General features: G+C 31.7%; 1 protein-coding gene across 1 annotated transcript; it reads left to right on the plus strand.

Annotated features, from left to right (window-relative positions):
* Positions 1-1,417: 1,417 nt before the first annotated feature.
* On the plus strand, positions 1,418-16,447 carry LOC123695494. The gene is made up of 5 exons (XM_045641360.1): positions 1,418-1,694; positions 11,102-11,228; positions 12,690-12,995; positions 14,773-14,887; positions 15,167-16,447. The coding sequence occupies exons 1-5, from the start codon at positions 1,613-1,615 to the stop codon at positions 15,299-15,301; spliced, it is 765 nt and encodes a 254-aa protein (XP_045497316.1). The 5' UTR covers positions 1,418-1,612; the 3' UTR covers positions 15,302-16,447.
* The last annotated feature ends 4,229 nt before the right edge of the window (positions 16,448-20,676 follow it).

A 20,676-nucleotide genomic window follows, 5' to 3' on the forward strand; every position in this document is an offset into this window, starting at 1 on the left:
ATCTTAAAATAACTTCTATCGGTCATTATTATTATAAATATGTAATCGTAATTGAAAAAAGTTAAGCAAATGTGCAGTTCTAACACAACGAAATATCATGTTATTCTATGTCGTCGTTACTAGGTTACGTTGTTGAATTTTGTTGAACTGTCAAATGTTGCCTAATAAAATGGCTCTACTATAGTAAAAAAATTTCAATATTTTATTATTTTCCTACTTTTAACAGAAAAAAATGGACTAGATCCTATAAAAGAAGAAGATGGCTAGAGGTTATTTTTATAAAATAACGTTGTTCAATTTATTTATTAAAATATTTTGTTAGTAGCCGTCATTTAACGCTTTTCGATAGCCTTTTGTGTAGTGTACTGAGGTAGTGTATGTTTCGGTCTCAATCAACAATACAACAGCTGTCAACTGTGACGCGTCACGCAAGTCATCACTCGACTCCAAGAAGCTTATATCTTCTTGCTCGACTCCAACTCGCTCGGAGCAATTAACTAGCCAACTCGACTCGCGAATAGGATTACGATTCGTATTTCGTATTCGGTTATCGGTATCGGTATTCCGTATTTCCTAATTCCAAAACTAGGGATGTCGAAAGTGAAAAAAAATATCGATATATCGATACATCGATATTTAAAAAAAATATCAATATCGGCATTGATATATCGCGGAAAAATTATCGATATATCGATATATCGGCAAAATTAAAAAAAAAAGTGGTTTTAAAATAACAGTGTATTTAGCGAAATAATATCAATTGTAATCTTATCATAATATACATATATAAATCTCGTGTCACAATGTTTGTCCTCAATGGACTCCTAAACTAAATTTGATGTGTTTCCACTCGTTTTATAGTTTTTATCACACAGATTGCAGGTAACGTTACCTTTAGAGGTCTTTTTAAAAAAGTTCCACACAGCACTGCCGCTGGAACTGCTGGAAGATGACATGATTTACGTCGTGAAAAATAAATTCTGATTTGGAAAACAGTAAACAATTCACGAGATAACAGATTTAGGTTATTTTCAGGTTTACAGGTTATTTTGATGAATTTGAATTTGATTACTAGCGACGCCGGACGCGAACCTTGAAACCAGAAACAAAAGAACAACTGAAGTAGTGAAGTGTCAAGTGAAGTGCCAACTGTCAACTGTCAAGTGTGGTGTCAACACAAGTCATAGACTATACAGTTATTTTTTCATTTGTTTTACGGCTTTGAATTCTAGCGACTTTAGCCAAAATCCATAAATAAAATAAAAATATCGTTTTTGATACAATTTTCGATATTGGATATTTTATATCGATATATCGATTTATCGGTTAACAATATATCGGCAAAAAATATCGATATTTCGAATTAAAAATATCGATATATCGATGTATCGATATTTTTTCAACAAGCCTATCCAAAACGTTGCGCAGTTCTATCTTGAATGCGGGTAGGGTATGTTGTGCTCTTCTTGAAGTTTTGTTACGTGTTAAAGTACGTAATTATATTATTGTTAAGAAAGTGTTTTAAATTAAAGTTTAATAACAGAAAAGTTTTGAGAGTGTAAATAGTACAATAATAACTTGCAGATAATACAAGTGAAATTTTAAGATATAAATGTTTATGAGATTATTCAACATGACTTTTACTGAAGTGATATTTTTGTGGTTAACAACATTTCTCGTATTTAATCGTATTGGTAAGTAAATAACAATCCATTTCTAGTTTTCATCATTCATAAGGAATGTGTTCCTTAAATAATCATAATTATGATTCTTCATTTTTAAATGCTAATAAAATTTCGTACAAATTCAATAATTTCAAAAACCTACTTGACTTTGGTTTAAGCTAAAAAATAAAAATCATGTACTTACCTATACATATACCTGGGAAAGATGGTACTTGAATAATTATTTTAAAAGTATTTTTTGTTACTTATAACTTACTAAGTAATTGACTTATAATAAAGTATACCTACTGTCTTGGATGCTAGGCTACATAGGTAATAATTTCTTGTTGACCTTGAAAGGTATATAAATAATTAATGTGCATTTTACATTGTTAATGTAACTATATACACATTTCAATTTCAAACAAATATTAATGCAGGTACTGAAAAACTAGTACCTACCTACATACGAGTAAGTAACTACCTACTCGAAAATATAAACAATACCTACTTCAAAATAATACCATCTAGGTAGGTACATATGAATAACTTGCTGCGCCCCGCGGTTTTACCAGCACACGTGAAAGAGTTTTTTCTTTTTAATCCATAGGTTCCTGTGGGAATATCGGAATTAGACATAGAGCCTAATAATAATTTGATATAAGTTAGGTACCTACCTACTCCTTATAACAAAAGTTATCTGTTCGATTATTTCAATATTAAAAACTTATTGGTAACTAGTAAACTATGTAGGGTAATTGCGCTGGTTTGCCGTCCAGCTTCTGTTTTCGTCCATTTGACTGACCTGCTACAATCACGTGCGTAAAACTTGAATACAAACCTACCTTCCCGCGCAAGTTTGCACTTTTTACGGTCCATAATGTTTAAGCAACAGTACTATCAACATTAAAATTTGATTTGACAAGAAGAGAGTTCAAAAAATTAACGTAAATGTGGCCGCTTCGCATACGTGCCTTGCAGATGTCATCGCGCGAGAGAAAAATTTGCCGGCGAGAAAAGTTCATGGTAAGGTAAATCACTGTTTTAGCTAGTTTACGTAATGTTTTTGGTACGTATGTTTATTTATAAGCATAATAAACGCAATTATAAGTGTTTATCATACATTTTTATAATACTCTTCGAAATATTAAGTGGACGGATACTAGGTTACCAAATTCTCAAAATATTTGGTTTTCGTCCAAGTGGACGGAAACTCAAACAGCTACGTGAATATTTGTTAGGGTCATTTTACTTTATCGGACCTTTAAAATACTGAATAGTTTCTCCCGAAGTGATCTTTATTGCTATTAGTTTAGTTTTTTTGGTTTCCGTCCACTGCTATGTCATTGCTGCCAAAATAAAAAAATATTTAAAGAAGTGGACGAAAACTAAATTTAGCTTTAAATGTTTTAGTTTTCGTCCATGAATGAGTATTGGAGTATCCAAAAATTAAATATAGCCATTCTTTTGCATTACTTTTCGTCTATTTTTACGTATTGAAAAGTTTTCTATTCAGTATCTTCCTTATAAATAATTGGTGAGGGCCAGAGTGTTGTAGGTACCTAATATTGTCATTCATTCAGTCATGTATCATTCTCCTTATGTGAAGTAGAGTCAATTATTCGTAGCATAAATGGGGGTAGGTCAGACATAATACACTGTATTTTTTCTTGATTATCATTCACTTGAGTATCATCTTTTATTCTAGGTCTGTTTTGCCAATGCAGTATTTTTTTATTATACTTACTCAACGTATCCTCAGAAAGATCTTATTGTTTTTAGATGGCCTCGAAGGAGTCTAAGAAATCTAGAAAAAAAAGACGCTGCGTACACTGAAGATTCTGTAGCTAAAACTTATTATTATGGCTGTGTGTTTATAGTACGTTTCATTTGATAAACAAAGTATTAGAATGAAAATTTTTGTTGTTAGAATGAATATTTCTGTTTTTTGATGTTATTTCTTAGTCCTGTAATTATTACTTGTTTCATTTACATTGTAAGGAACGCATTCCTTTCTTTATTACGAATGATTATACAGTCATCACTAACGCCTATAAGGACTGCCAAGTGCTACATAGATCTCAGTGTTGACTAGTTATATTGATTATTATTAGTAAAACCACAAGTAAAACTAAACCTGGGTAGTGAGAAATGTAATGTTAATTAAATAAACGTATATATTTACCTGTAATTGATTTTAAACTTAATAGTTGACCTACCCTCCTTTTTCTACACGGTGGTCGAAAACTAGCTTACACTAGGACGAAAACCAGTTTTTTTGGACGAAAACTAGCATTTACCCTACTTTTGCAGAAAATAATTTAAATAAAAAGATACATCAAAATGATTTATTTTCCCTTAATATTATCTTAAAGAAGACTATATAAGGACTTAAAAAAAATTATATGTTTAAGGAAGGGTGCTCCAAAATATTTATTTCGTATCACAAAGTTGGCAACTCCTATAATTGGACGAAAACCAGCGCAATGACCCTAGGTACCGACTTAATTAAATAAACAAATAGGTATTTCACATGCACCAATAGGTAGTCCGAGAAAACTAAGCCGAAAATGGGCCATTAGCGGAAATAATTCGTGGTTTTGAAAATAGGTATTCCTTGATATGTCCATTGTCGAGATGATCATATTATTGAAAGTCCTCAAGGGTTGTCCACAAGCGAGCTAAGGGTGTAGGGGGGGGGGGGGGGGTTATTATATTGCAATGTTTATAGTTTTGGGTATGAGGCAGTTATCCATTTCCATCCATTTCGTATTTTATGGCTCTCAAGAGACTGATTTGACTGTTTGCGATTAAACCGATCGGTAAACAAAATGCAATTCGAAGGGTAATGTTTAAAATACGTAACTAACTATTACTTATTTATACATATACGTAAACATTAGCGCCATTTAAATATTATAGTCTTTACTTGAATTAGAATAATTTGAAGTCGTCACAGAACTCCGTGATTAGAACATTAACTTATTTAAATGGTTTATAAGTAATCAACTGAATTGGATTATAAATAAACCTTAATAATTCAAGAACATATTTTTAAAGTTCTAACGCCTTAACCCAATCAATTATTAACTACCAAAGCTAAATATTATTCAGGTCGATCAGCATTGTCGCGAAAGCGTAAGAAATAGACACGTCTGGATCAGGTAAAGGAAAATTGTATTGCAGTGCACTGCAGCTAAACGTAGGACCTTCCATCTAAACTGTTTCAATTGCTTAGCTATTTGAAAAAGTAACCAAAATTACCTACCTAGTTAGTTTACCTTCCTTGAAAATGCTTTATTATCTAGCGTTGCGTATCTTCATAATGAAAATTAATAGAGCGTATAAATTAATAAGAAATGGAGATAAACAATGGGATGAACCGCGTTAATGTCAAAGGTGATAATGTCGCGATTTCCTTGCAAAAGTTCGGATGAAGTCAGCGGTCCGTACAAAAAGTTATCCCACGATTGAAATGACAAATGACTGCGCATAGACATCAGTGAAATGGGCGATTTGCTTCGCGATCATTCCCAGTTTTCTGTCTCAGCAGTTCACTTGGGAGTTACTTTTATTGAGATAGGATCATGATACATTGTTCGTTTTCATCATGTTCTCGTTTTTGTGCTCGACACACATTTTTCAAGTGTAAGAAAAATAATGTTCAGAATAAGGTTTGTATAAGAATAACAGACACCAGATAATAGCTAAACGCTTTTTGCATTCGATCAAAAACAGGCCGCCAATTGTGCACTTACCATAATAATGTTCTCCATGTTAAATTATATATTATGTTTTTTTATTACTGGTATTGTACAATAAAGTGTCATAAATAAATAAATAAAAACAATATTTGGTTTGGTATTACTTATTAATTTATTACAGCTTCATTCGCAGAAAATAGGTCTAATTTATAAACGACTAACTACGTAATTAAATTTTACTATCAATTTAAAATTAAAATAATGTCTTTCCTCTTCCATATCACGACCTACCTCAAAATAAAGATTACCTACCTATTTTTTGTAATCTACATATTTAGATATGCTATGATAGAGTGAAAATTGTATAAATGTTGTTTTTTTTAATATGTACAGTCTGTACTACTTAGGTACTACATGTTTGACAATATTTACACTTTACATCGTATGTCAGTACCCACGCTCTTGAAGCAGGCCAAAACTCTACTACAACTGCGCAAATGAATTACGTCTAACGCTTTAATGCAATTCAATATAATATCCTATATGTAGGTACATGTAGTTATTCACCATCACCAGTCGTCACTACCTTGGTCTCGTCACCATTCATTACAATAATATGTTTTCGGTTCTTAAATTAGCCTCTAAAACTATGATGTTTGTTTGGATGATGTAAATGCTAAAATATACATAGGGTTTTATAATAAAACAATATTAAGACACACTATTGATGAGCAGAAAACTGCACCGTAAATATTCATAAATAATAATTAAAAGAAGAGAATTTCTAAACAAACGGAATATAAATCTTTGTGAGATAATACTCAATTCAATATGAACGAACAAGGTTAATCTTTTGTAATAACTATTAATTGTCCAATATCTTCGTAACAATACAAAATAAAATATTTGTTCAAAAATATAATTGTTATTGTTAAATTCTGTTGTGATATCTAAACCGCAATTTAATTGCAGGATTGTTATACCTATACCATTTTTTTATTCAAATTCAGATATTTTTGTACTTAATGTTGGTTTTTATTTTCAATCATTAGTCTGTTATGCTCAAGAGTGCTACTCACCTTGGCAATTCATATTCATAAAATGTCAATACTCTGTTCTTTTATTACATGACATTGAACAAATTAACATTTAATTATCGATTTGATTGTTAGACTTAAATGTAACACTAAGTTTAATAATTTTTATTTTTATAAAATGATAGTTAAGTTTAAGTTTGATATTCATTAATCACCAGAAACATGACAATTAGCGCTATTGCGATTAAAGAGCTATTAAATTAATTTAATGTAACGATCGTAAGCACGGATAATAAGCAAGTACAAAATATTGCATATAAAACATTTTTTCGTATTTACAACAATGGAATACTTACCTTACTTTATTGATTTTCATCGTAGTTTACAAGCAAAAATGTTTAAAAGTGTTTTTAATTAGGAACTAACGAAATTAATAACTATAATTTATTAATTTCTGATCCCTCTTTCAAAAATACAAGATATTAGAAAAATCCATAATTAATACATAATAATATCATATTAGTTATACAGACACATATTACAGTTAGGTATGAATTTTTGAACATTAAACTGTTTATTAACCTCTAGAGCAAATAAAGTTAATAGTTGACTTGACAAGGTGTGCAAGAATTATTTCGCCTTGGATCCAATTATGTAAATATTGCTAGCTATTAAAGTGGCCGAGGCGCAATATATTTTTTGTTATATGTTTCTAATATACTCTGTTATATTAGTAAAATTAACAATAAAAGTATGTAAAGTAGGTACCTACATTGTACGTTTATAATGCATTATTTTACAAAAATACTGAAAAACTGACTATGCAAAAGTGTTTCTAGGGTTAATTGAACTAATAAAAGTTTGAATTAAAAAAAAAAAACATATTTCATTTATTGCAATATCGAAAAAGTTAAAGATATCCATCTATGAGTACTCAGGAAATAAACACACGTTTATTTACTGGTATTATCTTATCTTATCATTAAGTTTCTATCTTGTTTTTAGCGATGCTTCTCCTCAGTGCGGAATCTCATACTAGCCAATATCAATGGAAAATCTTTAGTATGACGAAAATGATAAAAAATTACATTGACATACATTTTTATCCGTATCTTATTAAACCGCAAATAAAGGTAATAGCAAGTTATTGTCCTCATACAAATATTACTCAATACGTCCCGACTTACGCATCTGAAAAAAGTTAATTTAATAATTTAAAAAATCTCGACTTTCAAAGACCTAAGATGAAAATATTTAAAAGACCCATATATTGACTGTTTTCTATGAAAAATAAGTTACAATTAAAAAAAAGGTAAACGGTAAATATTTTTTATTTCGATGTAGAGACCACGAGAATTTTAGTGGCAAGAGAAATGTTAAGATTTATTTGTGCTTTCGAGAACGATCGTATCGAATGTGTATCAAACAAAGTCCATTTTTGTTATTGGCCAAATTGTCTGGTAATTTCATCATACTATTCTGAGCTTCTATAAGTTCAAAATGGTATTACGACAGCTCTTAATATTTTCTGGCCCAATTGAAATTAATCAATCCACATATTCGTGTGCATGATGGCCTGATTCCTGGCCACAAATCTTGGAAGTTGAATTGAACTTTTGATTAATTGTAGCGCATAATGGAAATCGGTAAAAATCCATAAAAAGTGGTTCTTACTTCCTAGTAATTAAGCAGAGGTACACAAAGTTTGCCTATAACAGTACAGCGCTTAAACTTTATTATAAGTATAACTAATATCTGCTCTTACTTTTATGGCTCTGAAATACCTAATTTCGCGCGTAGAGGACGGTCACCGAAGAATTTATCTATTCCTTTACTTAGCATTTCAGGAATGAGAAAAGCTTATCTTACTGAGCTCCTTTAAATGTAATATTAGAACCATTGGCATTAATCGTGAATAAACTCGCAGATTAATTATAAAGCAAACTCTAGAAAACCCCCAGGATAGAAAATGAAATGTCTTTATGATGACATTTTCAGGAAAAATGGTGAGGCAGTAAGTAAGCAAAAGTAGACATCGCTTTTGAGTTACATACTTAATTAAATAAAACATAAAAAATTTAGATTTCAGAGTTTTGTTAATCTGTATATTTTTTGTTATTGTATTTTAATAGAGACCTAATTGCTTTTACGGAGACCTGATTTTAAGGCCAAAATGCAGTGGTTAATTTAATTCTCCCATTTATTATGTATGTAAATGTATCATTACCAATTTATTTAACATGCTCAACAAATTTGCAATGAAACAATATTATAATATGCGATTTCGGTTTGGTGTTGAGGGATTAAACCCCACCGTAATTTAAAGCTTAGCATCCGACATGTTACCGCGAACTGTTAGCGACTTATGCCCAATTTATTATTCTCATTTGACTTTTAATGCTTGTTACGGCTGGATTATTATGGTAATACTGAATTACTGATAATGTTTGCAATGAACGGGATTCACGTTTTAAATATTAAAACCGATAGCGAGTGTGTGTTAATGTAATCGTTGGCCAATTATTATAATCACGCACAGTTCATAATACTATTAACTATAGACGATAGTAAGTTTTAATTCGGTAAGTACGGTAAACCTCGTGAGTGTTTTATTAATGTTACTTGTTTTGATGGAAATCATTTTCAGCCTTCAGACGCGAGTAAAAATAGCTCATAACGTCATTACTACGTTTTGAATTCATATTTAAACCGTGCACTGAGCTATGCGTAAACAACACATGCTTGCACTAATAATAAAAAGGTCAACAATCAATCTACTGTTCGCTCATTTGTGTAAAAATTTACTTCCTATGGTATCCGATCAATTCAATCAATCGATGCATACAGATGTTTCTTAAATTGGTCTTCGATATATACGACGCTAAATGTGTTGGTTGACGTATTCGCACCGCACACACACAAGCCAAAATATCATACGATATGAATTAGCCAATGAGATGGAGCGACGCTGTGGGCTCGCCACCCCACCACCATCGGAATGCATGGTTAGAATGGCACCGGTAAAAATAAACTCGTTCAACAGGACACACATGATGCGAGTTTGAGGCCATTACTAAGAATTAGTTATCAGCTCGTCGATAGTAAAACGTATGGTATTCCATTTCATTCCTTTCAATTAGAGTAGAAGCGATATTACGTGTTGTAAGAGTACGGCGATTGGTTTAGAAGAAAGAGAGTATGTTATGGTACAATTCCGTTCAATAAAAATCTCGCTTGAATTTTTCCAATCGCGAGCAAACATGATTGCTCGTGGAGACCACGTGATTACGTGTATAGTGGATATGTTTCGATTGTGAACGGCCGCGGTGGCGCGCGATCTCGTACGACGCAGTCAGATAACGAAGTTTAACATGATATAAGCACATGAACAAACAGTGGAAGTAATGGTGATTCAAGGACATTATACATCATCGATCTTTTATACATAATTAATTTTATTTTATATGAAAATTTAATGTAAACTGTAAACAGTTTGGTCAACTGAGTAGGTAAACGTGGAATAAAAAGATTTAACATAATGGGAAGTCACTTTTTCTGAGGGTAACCTTTCCTGCTTCATATGAGGGTCTTCGTTGTAATATAAATGCTAATAAGCTATTAGCGGCAGAATTACGAAACACCGAAAACTTGTTTTTAAAAACATGTGTGGGAATGCTGTTCATGTATTTTTTACTTTTCTATAGGTTACTTAAAATGCCTTGGAGCGTTGCAAAATATTTTCTTTAAAAAATTTACATTTTTAAAACAGTGGGGATCGCTTTCATCCAGGAGGATCGGTTGCTCTTTCTAATCACTCAGCGGTATTAAATATACTTTACACAATTACACTACAAGCTATTTTCAGACCTACCAACATTAAAGAAACTCCAAAAAATCGGTCAAGCTATTTCAGAGGAGTTTCTTTACACTGAGGAAGAGTTTCTTACATACTGCCCAAGAGGCAAGTTTTATCTGGAAATTTGGTATATTCTAAATTTAATATTTTGCAATATTCGTGATCCAATTGTAAAATGGATTCAGACTTAATTTGAAAACATACGTTTAACAAATGATACAACATGAATAGGTAACTATTGCCGTATTGATAAATTAATTATCAAACAATAGAGTAGAGACGCATTAGTACAAGAAGTAATAAATCTTACTAAAATGTGATAATTTATACCCGGAGAGCTCAATCCGAATATTACGTTGATGGGAGTTTACCCAAATGTCTATCTCAGACGGAATTCTGTTTGTCTATGTGCGGTATTTCATTAGATCTAGTTTGCAGACTATTGTCTTAGCTTACCAGTTACCGAGTACCAACATCTTATTGGTTAAGACGTTATTTATGTTACGACATATCCTGAGATAGAGATCATTCTTGAAATATATTTCAAAAAATTACATGCAAAATTTTGAGATGGACCTTAGATTTTTCCTGTTTCTACAACAATTTTGTGAGTCAATCATGATTTGGATAAAAAAAAAAAAAAGAATTATTCTGTTTTCATTTGCACTTACTATTAATAAGATAACAACTGAAGATAGTATGAAGCCACCCAACAAAAAGAAAAAGTATCTGATAGAGATCGCTTGAAACATGTAATTAAAGCTTTTGTCCTTGTATTTTGTATGTATGGTGAAGTAGAAGCATTTTCATTAACGTCATTTCTCATTATGATTGTTACAGAGGCTACTAAAGAACACTGCAATAAAGAAGAGGACTTACTGCAAAGGTGTTCCATGGCGCTACCTGTGTTAAGTTCCCCAGAAATATCTTTTGCACTCACACGAGAAGAATTGGATAAAAGTTGTGTGTAAGTACGTAGTGACTATGAGTATAGTTACGTAATATACGTATATATAATATACGTAATATACGTTTAAATAAGTAGTAAGGCTGTTTAATTTGCTAACATATTTTGATAGGCAGAGCTCTTATTTCTTTGTTTTTCTATCTATCGAATCATACTAATGAGTGGTTATTATTGTAAAATAATTTAATATTTAATGATGTGAAAATTATTATAAGTGATTCAAATTTTCGATGGTTATAGTTCTTACTTAGAGGTATCAAATTCGGATAAACGTACTTATTCGTTATCAACATTAATGACAATATAAATGAGTTAAAAACTATACCAGACCAAATCCCATTAAAAATTTAATTTAAAACTTAAAATATCATAATATCAAGTGCAAGGATTTTATAACTTCACCTAACTGCACTCCAGTATCACGGCCAATTTACGGTTCAGTCATTTACCAAGAAGTTTGGTATGCAGAATAACTTTTGTTAAGACTGCGATGTCAGCGGCACTCGTAGTAACTCTAGCGGAATGGCCCCACGCAGCTCATCTTAATTTAGTCTTCTTGTTTGTGGTAAATAGCAATTTGGTACTAATGGCTCGACCCTTCAACTTTAGCGCTAAATCGAGCAGAATGGTCAATGAGCTAGATAGCCAATACAAACTCAAAATCTTCAGCGGAAGTTGGGTTCAATTTGAAGAACGGTCGATATTTAATATTATATGGATTCGTATGCTTCCTGGGTGAACTTTTGGTTACTGATCGTTTAAAAGCGTAGAACGTGACTTTCATATGAAAGCGCCAAGTGATATATTCTGAAATCTAAATCCATGCATTCCGAGACCCGAGAGGCTTGGATATTAAATTAAATTCAGCTATTTTTGATTTAAAACATTAATAGCAGGAATAAACTTTTAGTGGAATCAGTGATTTTGCCTGAGAGATTGTATGTAATTATGACGGATACTCAACCACCTCAACCAAATTTAATTGACTCTATCTCTAAATAACACGTTTTTTAGTAATGTGAGTTAACTAAAAGTTTATAAGTGCTCCGTTTCCTGTGGTTTCCTGCTTGCCACGATAATAATTATTGACAAAAGACTACTAACGTTAACAAGAAACTTTCTGAAAGATAAACTTTGCATACTAATACCGTTAAAGTTTTTTAAGTGACTTGCATTCTTAATTTGTACCTACGTAGATACTATGACTGTATGTAGCTCTTGGTATTGTGAATTGTATTCGTTATAAATAGAAATTGAGTTCATAAATTTATTATAATTTATACTTGTAATTTTTCACTTTCTTCACAGCGTAATGTCTATCTGATGAAAGTATCTGAAAGTATTAGATTAAAAAGTAAAAGGATTATTATAACATGATACGATTAACAGCATCAATGAAAAGATATGTAAACAGAACGCATCTTATCAAATCATAATAATAAACTGCAAATTTCGTTACAGAGAACTCCGAGCTGGGATCAAATGCATAGACAACTATACAGAAGTATGCATGGAGAAGAGTAAACAAGTGATGTTCAGGCGAATATACGCTGGTATCACCGCAGTGGTACAAGAATTATGTACCCGTGGAAGCTACCAGGACGAGTACCTGAGGCATGCCGATTGCGTGAAGAAAGTCAGGCCCGAGTATGAAACGTGTAGCAGAAACTATGAAGGAACGCTCACAGCTCTGACGAATCACCAGAAAAGTGATCAGTATGAAACAGATGTTGATAGTCAAGGAGATTACTTGAGAACTGTCTGCTGGTGAGTGTAGTTAGATAAATAGATTAAAATTGTTTGATAATTAATTAATTGTCACATTTGAGGGAGGTGTGTAATGTTTTACAAAGAACACAAACGAATAATATTTATGAATTGAAAATGATTGTGGATATAATTATGAATTGAAAATATCATGAAACAAAAGCCAAATATTTTTATGTAGGATATGAATATTAATCTAGATTTAATGGGATATCTGTGGATATCTTGTTCATCTGCTATTTCAGAAGCTGTCAAGTAATGACATTTATTGAGAGCACTCAAGGCAGACGGATGATTAAAAATTTAGATATTACTTGTAATTTTGAATGAACTCCTAACTTCTACGTAAAATTTATTGAAAATTCCAAGATAAATCCATTTAGATAACTTTGATTTTACAGTCAATTAATATTCCGTCTAATGTAACCACAAAAGAGCTTTAACTACTTATTCTAAATGTATCGAGTACAATCTCTGTAAAATTAAATTTGCATTGCTTAATAACGTTTTCAGTTCATAACTAGCAGCTGTTTAGTATTCCTCTTGAGTACCATTAAAAGAGTCTCTTAAAGATGTTTTCCGGTACAATTGTGATTCATGAAAATCAGTCACGTTCGGCAACTAATTTTAACAGGAGTCTATAAAATTCAATCCGGACACTGATATGGGAAATTATTTTGAATGGATATCGCAGGACTTATACGTCGCCGGCCACGGGCACAATGAAAATATAAATATATACAGAACCACTTCCTGTAAAAATTGCAGTGCGAAACGCATAGCGAATTGTATGATTGGACAATGCGGCCATTTAAAAACGTTTAAATGGAATATTGAATGGTGGAATCTGAAGGCTAATTCTGCGTTTTGCGCCGGATTTGAAATGTGTTTGGCAGCGAAAAATTAAATTACGTTTTTCATTCGTGCGACACGCAAAATACGATTCTTGATAGATTTTTAATATCGCTGATCTCTAAATCCAGACTATTTAAGTAACGATGTATTGATGTTTCAATTCCTCGTACTATAGTCCTTTTCAACTAGGATGATTCCTGTGACACATCGATTGTTGACACGTGTAGAGATTGCCTTTACTGAAATCGTATCAATTGTTTCCGATAATCGATAATATTTTATATGGAAATGAAATCGATTTGAATAAAGGACCAAAATCAGTTATTTCGGCATTTCGCCAACAATTAACTAAGGAATCTTAGCAAACAACAGCGACAAAAAGTGAACAATTACAATTAGTATCTAATAATAACACAATAGTACCACGTAAAGTATCAATATAAAAATGCAACTTGTATACAAAGCTGACGGACTCGTTCAGACGATTGATGCGATTGACAAACGATCACAAGATGGACGTCGGTTATATGATTTTCCAACTCTATATTTTTTCAACGTTCGATTTCATGTACACGAATTGCGTAGGTTTTTGTTGTATTTCATTTTATTTTTCGTTATATTAAACTAAACAATACTGTTTTTGTTTTAGTAGCTTATGATGTTTAATTTTTATGTTTTTGGTAATAATGCCGCCTTAAAATAAAAATATTATGCATTAAAATTATTTTTGCTTTTTAAACATAAAATACGTAATTCGGAACACGATGAAGTGTCACAGGAATCATCCTAGCTGAAAGGACTATAATGTCCTGATGTAATTGAGATTATTTTCTTTAATTTATATAGCCTGTAGCTTGTTAAAGATCTCTAAATGATCGATATGACTTGGTAAGTCTTTAATTAATGCAATCTGAATTTGCAGCTCATTCCAAGAATACCTGCTGTGTTCAGAGAGAACGGTTCAGAGGTCGTGTGGTGATGAAGCAGCCTTGTTCACGAGTGCATTCCTTAAACGGATGGCTTCTAATATTATTAAGGTTTGTGTATTTTATTTTCATTTATTATTTTATTCGTTTAGTATTGTTCGTTTAATATTGATGTCTGGTTTGTAAATTCAACGTAATTCTGTTCAAATAAGTTAGGGATATATTTTGTAACATCTTAAATTAAATATTTAACAAATAGTTGGACCTATGAGTTCGTGTTTAAGCTGGTACTTTTAAACCACTTGTATCAATGACACCATGAAATTTTATATCAATCCACCAATAACACACGCAAAACAAAATATATTAACACGATGTATTATTCCACAGAATTTTTGTTTAGATTATCGGGGGCAGGAATGCGGCTTGGCAGACAAAGCAACGTCGAATCAACTCAATATAATCCTAATCGCTGTTACTATTTTAGCAACTATACTTCCTCATATATCGCTAGTTCCCGCGTAATCCAATCGACTACGTGTTATAGTAGGATCGAATTTTTAATTACACTTATTTCATAGTTGTAATTAGTTTGGGAACTTTCTTGCGATGCGACGATGCAATGTGCAGTGAGGTGTAAATAATTAATGTAGGAATTCACTCAGGTCATATATTTTGCTCGACGGCTAGCAGTGGTTGTGTTGTTATGTATGTTGTATGGATGATATAGTTTAGTTATGATTAGCTCATGTTACCTGCTAATTTTAAGATTAGTGCATTGAGGTTTGTATAGATCAACTATTTTTGTTTTTATTTTTTTTATAATTTTTGTACGTCTCACTTTATGTTCATAGCTTGTTTAGAATAAGTATGTAAACTGTTATTTATTTTTTATGTCAGGCAACTATTTTTTTTTATTTTTAACTGTTCTGGCAACCTACTTTTTTATTACAATAGATTAAAAAAAATAATCTTATATCTTAAGAATTATTTTATATTTTATAAAATCCCATTATAAACAGTCTTGCGTGTATAAAATCATTTTTTGCTATATGGTTTTAATTCCACAGTAAGAAACTAAAATGCGGCTAATATTTATTTGTTATAATGTCTTAGTTGCTGTTAGCTTAATAACTCAAGTGTTTAGATTTATTTTATTATTTTTAAAATAACATGGAGTCGTCGAATATTTTACGCCAAAGACTGCGAATGGAATTCGTGAAGGCATTTAGAGAAGGTTTTATTATTCATAATGTTATGTTCTTAATAGTGTAACATTTGAATTCACTTTGCCATGTATCCTTTCAAATAATTGGAATATAATCATGTTATAAACATATTATGTATTAATCTTAGACATTCGAAATATAGGATAATGCATAGTTACCTACAAAAAGATAAAATGTTAAATTACTTATGTAACAACATTCTGTAACAATGTAAAGTCTGTAACAATAATAATTCGATATGACAATGTATTTTCAACAATAATTGTTCAATTACATTGAAATTATTTCTTTAAATTATGTTTTATTTTATAAAATTACACATTTGTTGCTGTCCATCAAATAAATATCAAAGTATATTATGTGAATTATATTTGCAGCTATCGTTGAATTAAGATGAATTATAATAAATATTGTTAAACAATTATTATTGCCTATTTAACTATTTAAAGATTCCCACTAGATTGTAAGGCTAAGCGCGCACCACGATTTTAATTTTTACGACACGATTTCAAAATCGCGCTGTAGAAAATCGCAGAGAGTACGGTGCGCGCACAGCGATAATTTAATAGTGATCCTTACTCACTTTCATCATGGATTTCGTACAAGTTGCTTGTCTTTATACTCTACTTCGGAGGATAAGAAGAAAAAAAAAAGAAAATTCGTCTATATTGGACTCATTCTTTTACAGCAGATAGAATTGTCAAAAGTTTCTTTTATCCATACTATCTAATATTATAAATGCGAAAGTAACTCTGTCTGTCTGTAAATTTGGTATAGAGATATTTTGATACCCGAGAAAGGACATAGGATCGGTTTTATCCCGGAAATCGGGAACTATGCGGGTTTTTCTTTGACTGCGCGGGTGATGCCGCGGGTGGAAAGCTAGTCAGAAATACAATAAACTTCGGATGTATCCCAAAAAATTCTTTAGCTATTATAGAATGAAAATTCCGCCAATAGGCCGCCCTTTGTGCTTTTTTATTTTTTTTATTATTGTAACCTTTATGTATATTTTGTTTCTTGTACAATAAAGTGTTAAATAAATAAATAAATTCAAACCTTTGACAGATTACTGAATTTATGTTTACCAAACAGTACCTACCTATGGGCGTATTCAGAAAGAAAGCTTGAAACTTATAAGCGCTTATAAGCGCTTATCGGCGCTTGTCAGCGCTGGTAACCTGCGCAGGAAAATATATGAACATGCGCCTATAAGCACTGATCGGCGCCGACAAGTTCCGACAAGCTTCAACAATGCTGGTGGCTGCCATATAAAATTTGTGTAGAACGAACCAGCATTGACAAGCGCCGATAAGCGCTTACAAGTTTCAAGCTTTCTTTCTGAATACGCCCTATTATACCACTACGATGTTTACTGTTGGACAGACGAAACACAAGTGAATTGCCGGCCGGGCCCGAGTGTGCGATTTTATTATCGCAGTGCGCGCGGTACCATACAATTTCATATTCTGCATTTCATTTTCGCGACAATCGCGTCGCGAGCAGTCGCAGCAAAATGTGACAAATCACAATTTTAAAATCGCTGCGATTATTTAATCGCATGTGCGCGCATTGTCATTGTAACTCATACGTTGTATTTCTGCGATAAAATAATCACGCTGCATAAAGTCGTGGTGCGCGCTTAGCCTAAATCGTAAATATTATATAAGCTCAATTATCATTTTTAAAGACATTTGCTGTGTTATTGCTATCATTAATTTATTATGTACTTGTATGATTTGTTCATGATTTCCATAGTTAATTAAAAATACGAACGTTACGAAATATTATGTTACTTAGCTCAGAACTTCCTGTGATAGTTTGATGAAATTAATAGAAATAAGTTGATATTATTTGCTATTAAAATATGTTAAGATTTTTTCAAGTGTTTTATTTATCCTTTTTTTATAGTATTTTTTTATAAAATTTCAATTACTGCGTGTTTAAACTTTAAACTTTTTGTATCTATCTTTCAGTGATTCCCATCTGATTGGAAAGTTTTGCGGTAAAGTTTCTACAAAAGCAATTAACTTTACAACTTACAATAATTAACAGACTTTAAATATAAAAATGGGGTTTATTTTCTCAATAAAATAATATTTTTTTATCGTTAATCTGCCTTTATAACTTTTTCCTATATGAAAATAGTCACTGCATATGAAACATAGACACTGTCTACCTAATTAGTTTTAGTAACGTTTGTTTTCTAAATATAATACCTGTATTATTAGATACGTATTCTTTTGTATAACGAACGTTGCCCATAGCGTGCCACAAGCACTTATAAACTGAAAAAGTATCGGTACAACTCGTGTCTAGTTTATGATTTATTCATGCGTCGCTTATTTATCACTATCAAGGGTCGTTACGACTTCTAAACTAAGTTTTGTTAACAGCACCCACGGCGTAAGTTAATACTTTGATCATGCAATGCGATTTACTTTTGTATTTTACAAATGTTTACAATTATATACTTATACAATTACGTCAAATATAAATTGGGTATATTTGGTCAAATTTAAACGCAGGGTGAATTGTTGTAAGCTTTCACTAACTAGTTAGGTACACATTATATTATAAATCACCGCAAAACTACTCAGAATATATTAAGGCTACGGTAAGGGCTTGCTTATTAGATTATGTAATACTATACCTACTAGGTTCATTTTATGCTTTAAATTTTTCAATTAATTTACCATAAATCTTGTGTCCGGGTTATAAAGTACGGAATGTGCTTTATTCCAATTTTATATAGCCTTAAATTGTCACGTATCTACCGAAAATAGCTGAAAAATATGAAATTATGGCCTCTAACGGTCACCATGTTGAAGTGTGTCTTGATAGCTTTATAACCAATATATTATAAGTCTCTTTGCTATACTCTAAGGCTATACTTGCCCAAATTACATTATGATAGGTAGGTAGTCATGGAGAAATATACCTGTCAATATAGGTACTTACTAAGAAAAAGTTCCTTACATGGCTGATATACATAAAATTGAAATATTATAACAGCCTATCTACTTACATGATAAATCATACGTGATACAATCATAAAGTCTGTTTAGATCTGCCCTAGTTATCGAACAAAATACCTAAATATTGTTCAGAAATCAGTAGCTCTACCATGAGTTTACGCATACGATACTCGCTAGGGATTGTAGTAAGCGGTTTGTATGAAATTTCGTACAGCGCCCCTAGTGTGCAGTAGCGGAACTAAAAAGCCTACCATGAGGTGCAATATACTACAGTAGATAACGTATAGTCGCTGTAGTAACCATACAATTTTTGCACCATGAGTTCTAATTTTGACATATAGTTTATAACTATATAGTCATTCACGGTAATTTATCTCGTGAAAGTTAAGAACTTACGTTTACTATTGTAGTTACGTCAGACGATTAAACTATGTCAACTCATGGTAGAGGTACAGGATACTCGTAGGTATAAATAGTAATGACTGTTGTCTCGATCTGACTACGAAAATACAAGAATCAATACATTTTATTTCTAATCGTGTTCTTGCTTATAATTTATGTATTTTTATTCTGTTAAGTAGGTACCTGTATGCCTACGAAAATACCAATATGTTAATTTTGTATTCTAAGTTCCACATATTTGCCTAGGGAGAGATTAGTTACACTTCCTATTTTGCAGTAGGTATAAAATTTTATGATTTGAAAAGTCTATAAATGGGCATTTTTTTATCTAGGTATTTATGTAGTTGATTCATAATTCATACCAACTCACAGTCTTTCTCTAGCATGTTCGTTAATTTCCTGAAGGCGTTGAATAAGGATTAAGGACCAAATTCTAATAACATAAAAAGTTCCGTTTAAAATCTTCGTTCAGTTAACGAATTGATCACTTCTACAGATAAATCTGCAGTATCGAGTTCTAATGAAAGACTATTATTCTCGGCTCGATTGGAACGAGTACTCCGTAAATGACTCGAGACTTGCATAAGAACGATTCCATCGTCGTAGAAGAATTGTCCTCTCGTTTAGAAACAAAATTTATTTCGAAGTGAAAAGTTTTAATTGATGCCGCAGTGCTATTTCGTTTCGTAATTTGTAACTTATTTATCTTTATAACAATCATAACGTTTTCTTTGCCTATGTATTGCTTATCTGTGGTAATAATTTTAGTGGCCCTTAGTACACAATTACATAAGATATAACGTATTTGTACAGTAAAGACACTTATTTTATAGTTCGTTTCAGTTTGTGTCGTTCAATGTGATGTTTAATAGAAAACTTCACAAATCATTTTAACTATTAAAAATCATCAGGCGCCTTAGATCTCACAGGAATAAATCTTTAGATAATATCGTCTAATAAATCTTTTTTCATTTAATTTATCAGCTTTATTTTGCCTATTCAAATATTTTATCACAAAATACTGAATCATATCCCACCGTTTACTGTTTTGCATAACACCTACTCAAATGTAAAGCAATTGAATTTCAAGTAAATACATATGCATAACTGCAGTCGACTTAAACCAAAGTTCCACAGTTGGATTGTTAAACTCAAAGGCTAATTGAACACTCAAATTAGGAGCTACAAAGGAAGCGACCTGTGATTTGTTGTATGGATTGGATTACACGTTGACTATCGAGTAGTGATCTTGTTTCCATTGGTAACCTCAGTCCATAGAATTGCCTTCAGG

Source organism: Colias croceus, chromosome 11 (assembly GCF_905220415.1).
Source record: "Colias croceus chromosome 11, ilColCroc2.1".
Lineage (NCBI taxonomy): Eukaryota > Metazoa > Arthropoda > Insecta > Lepidoptera > Pieridae > Colias > Colias croceus.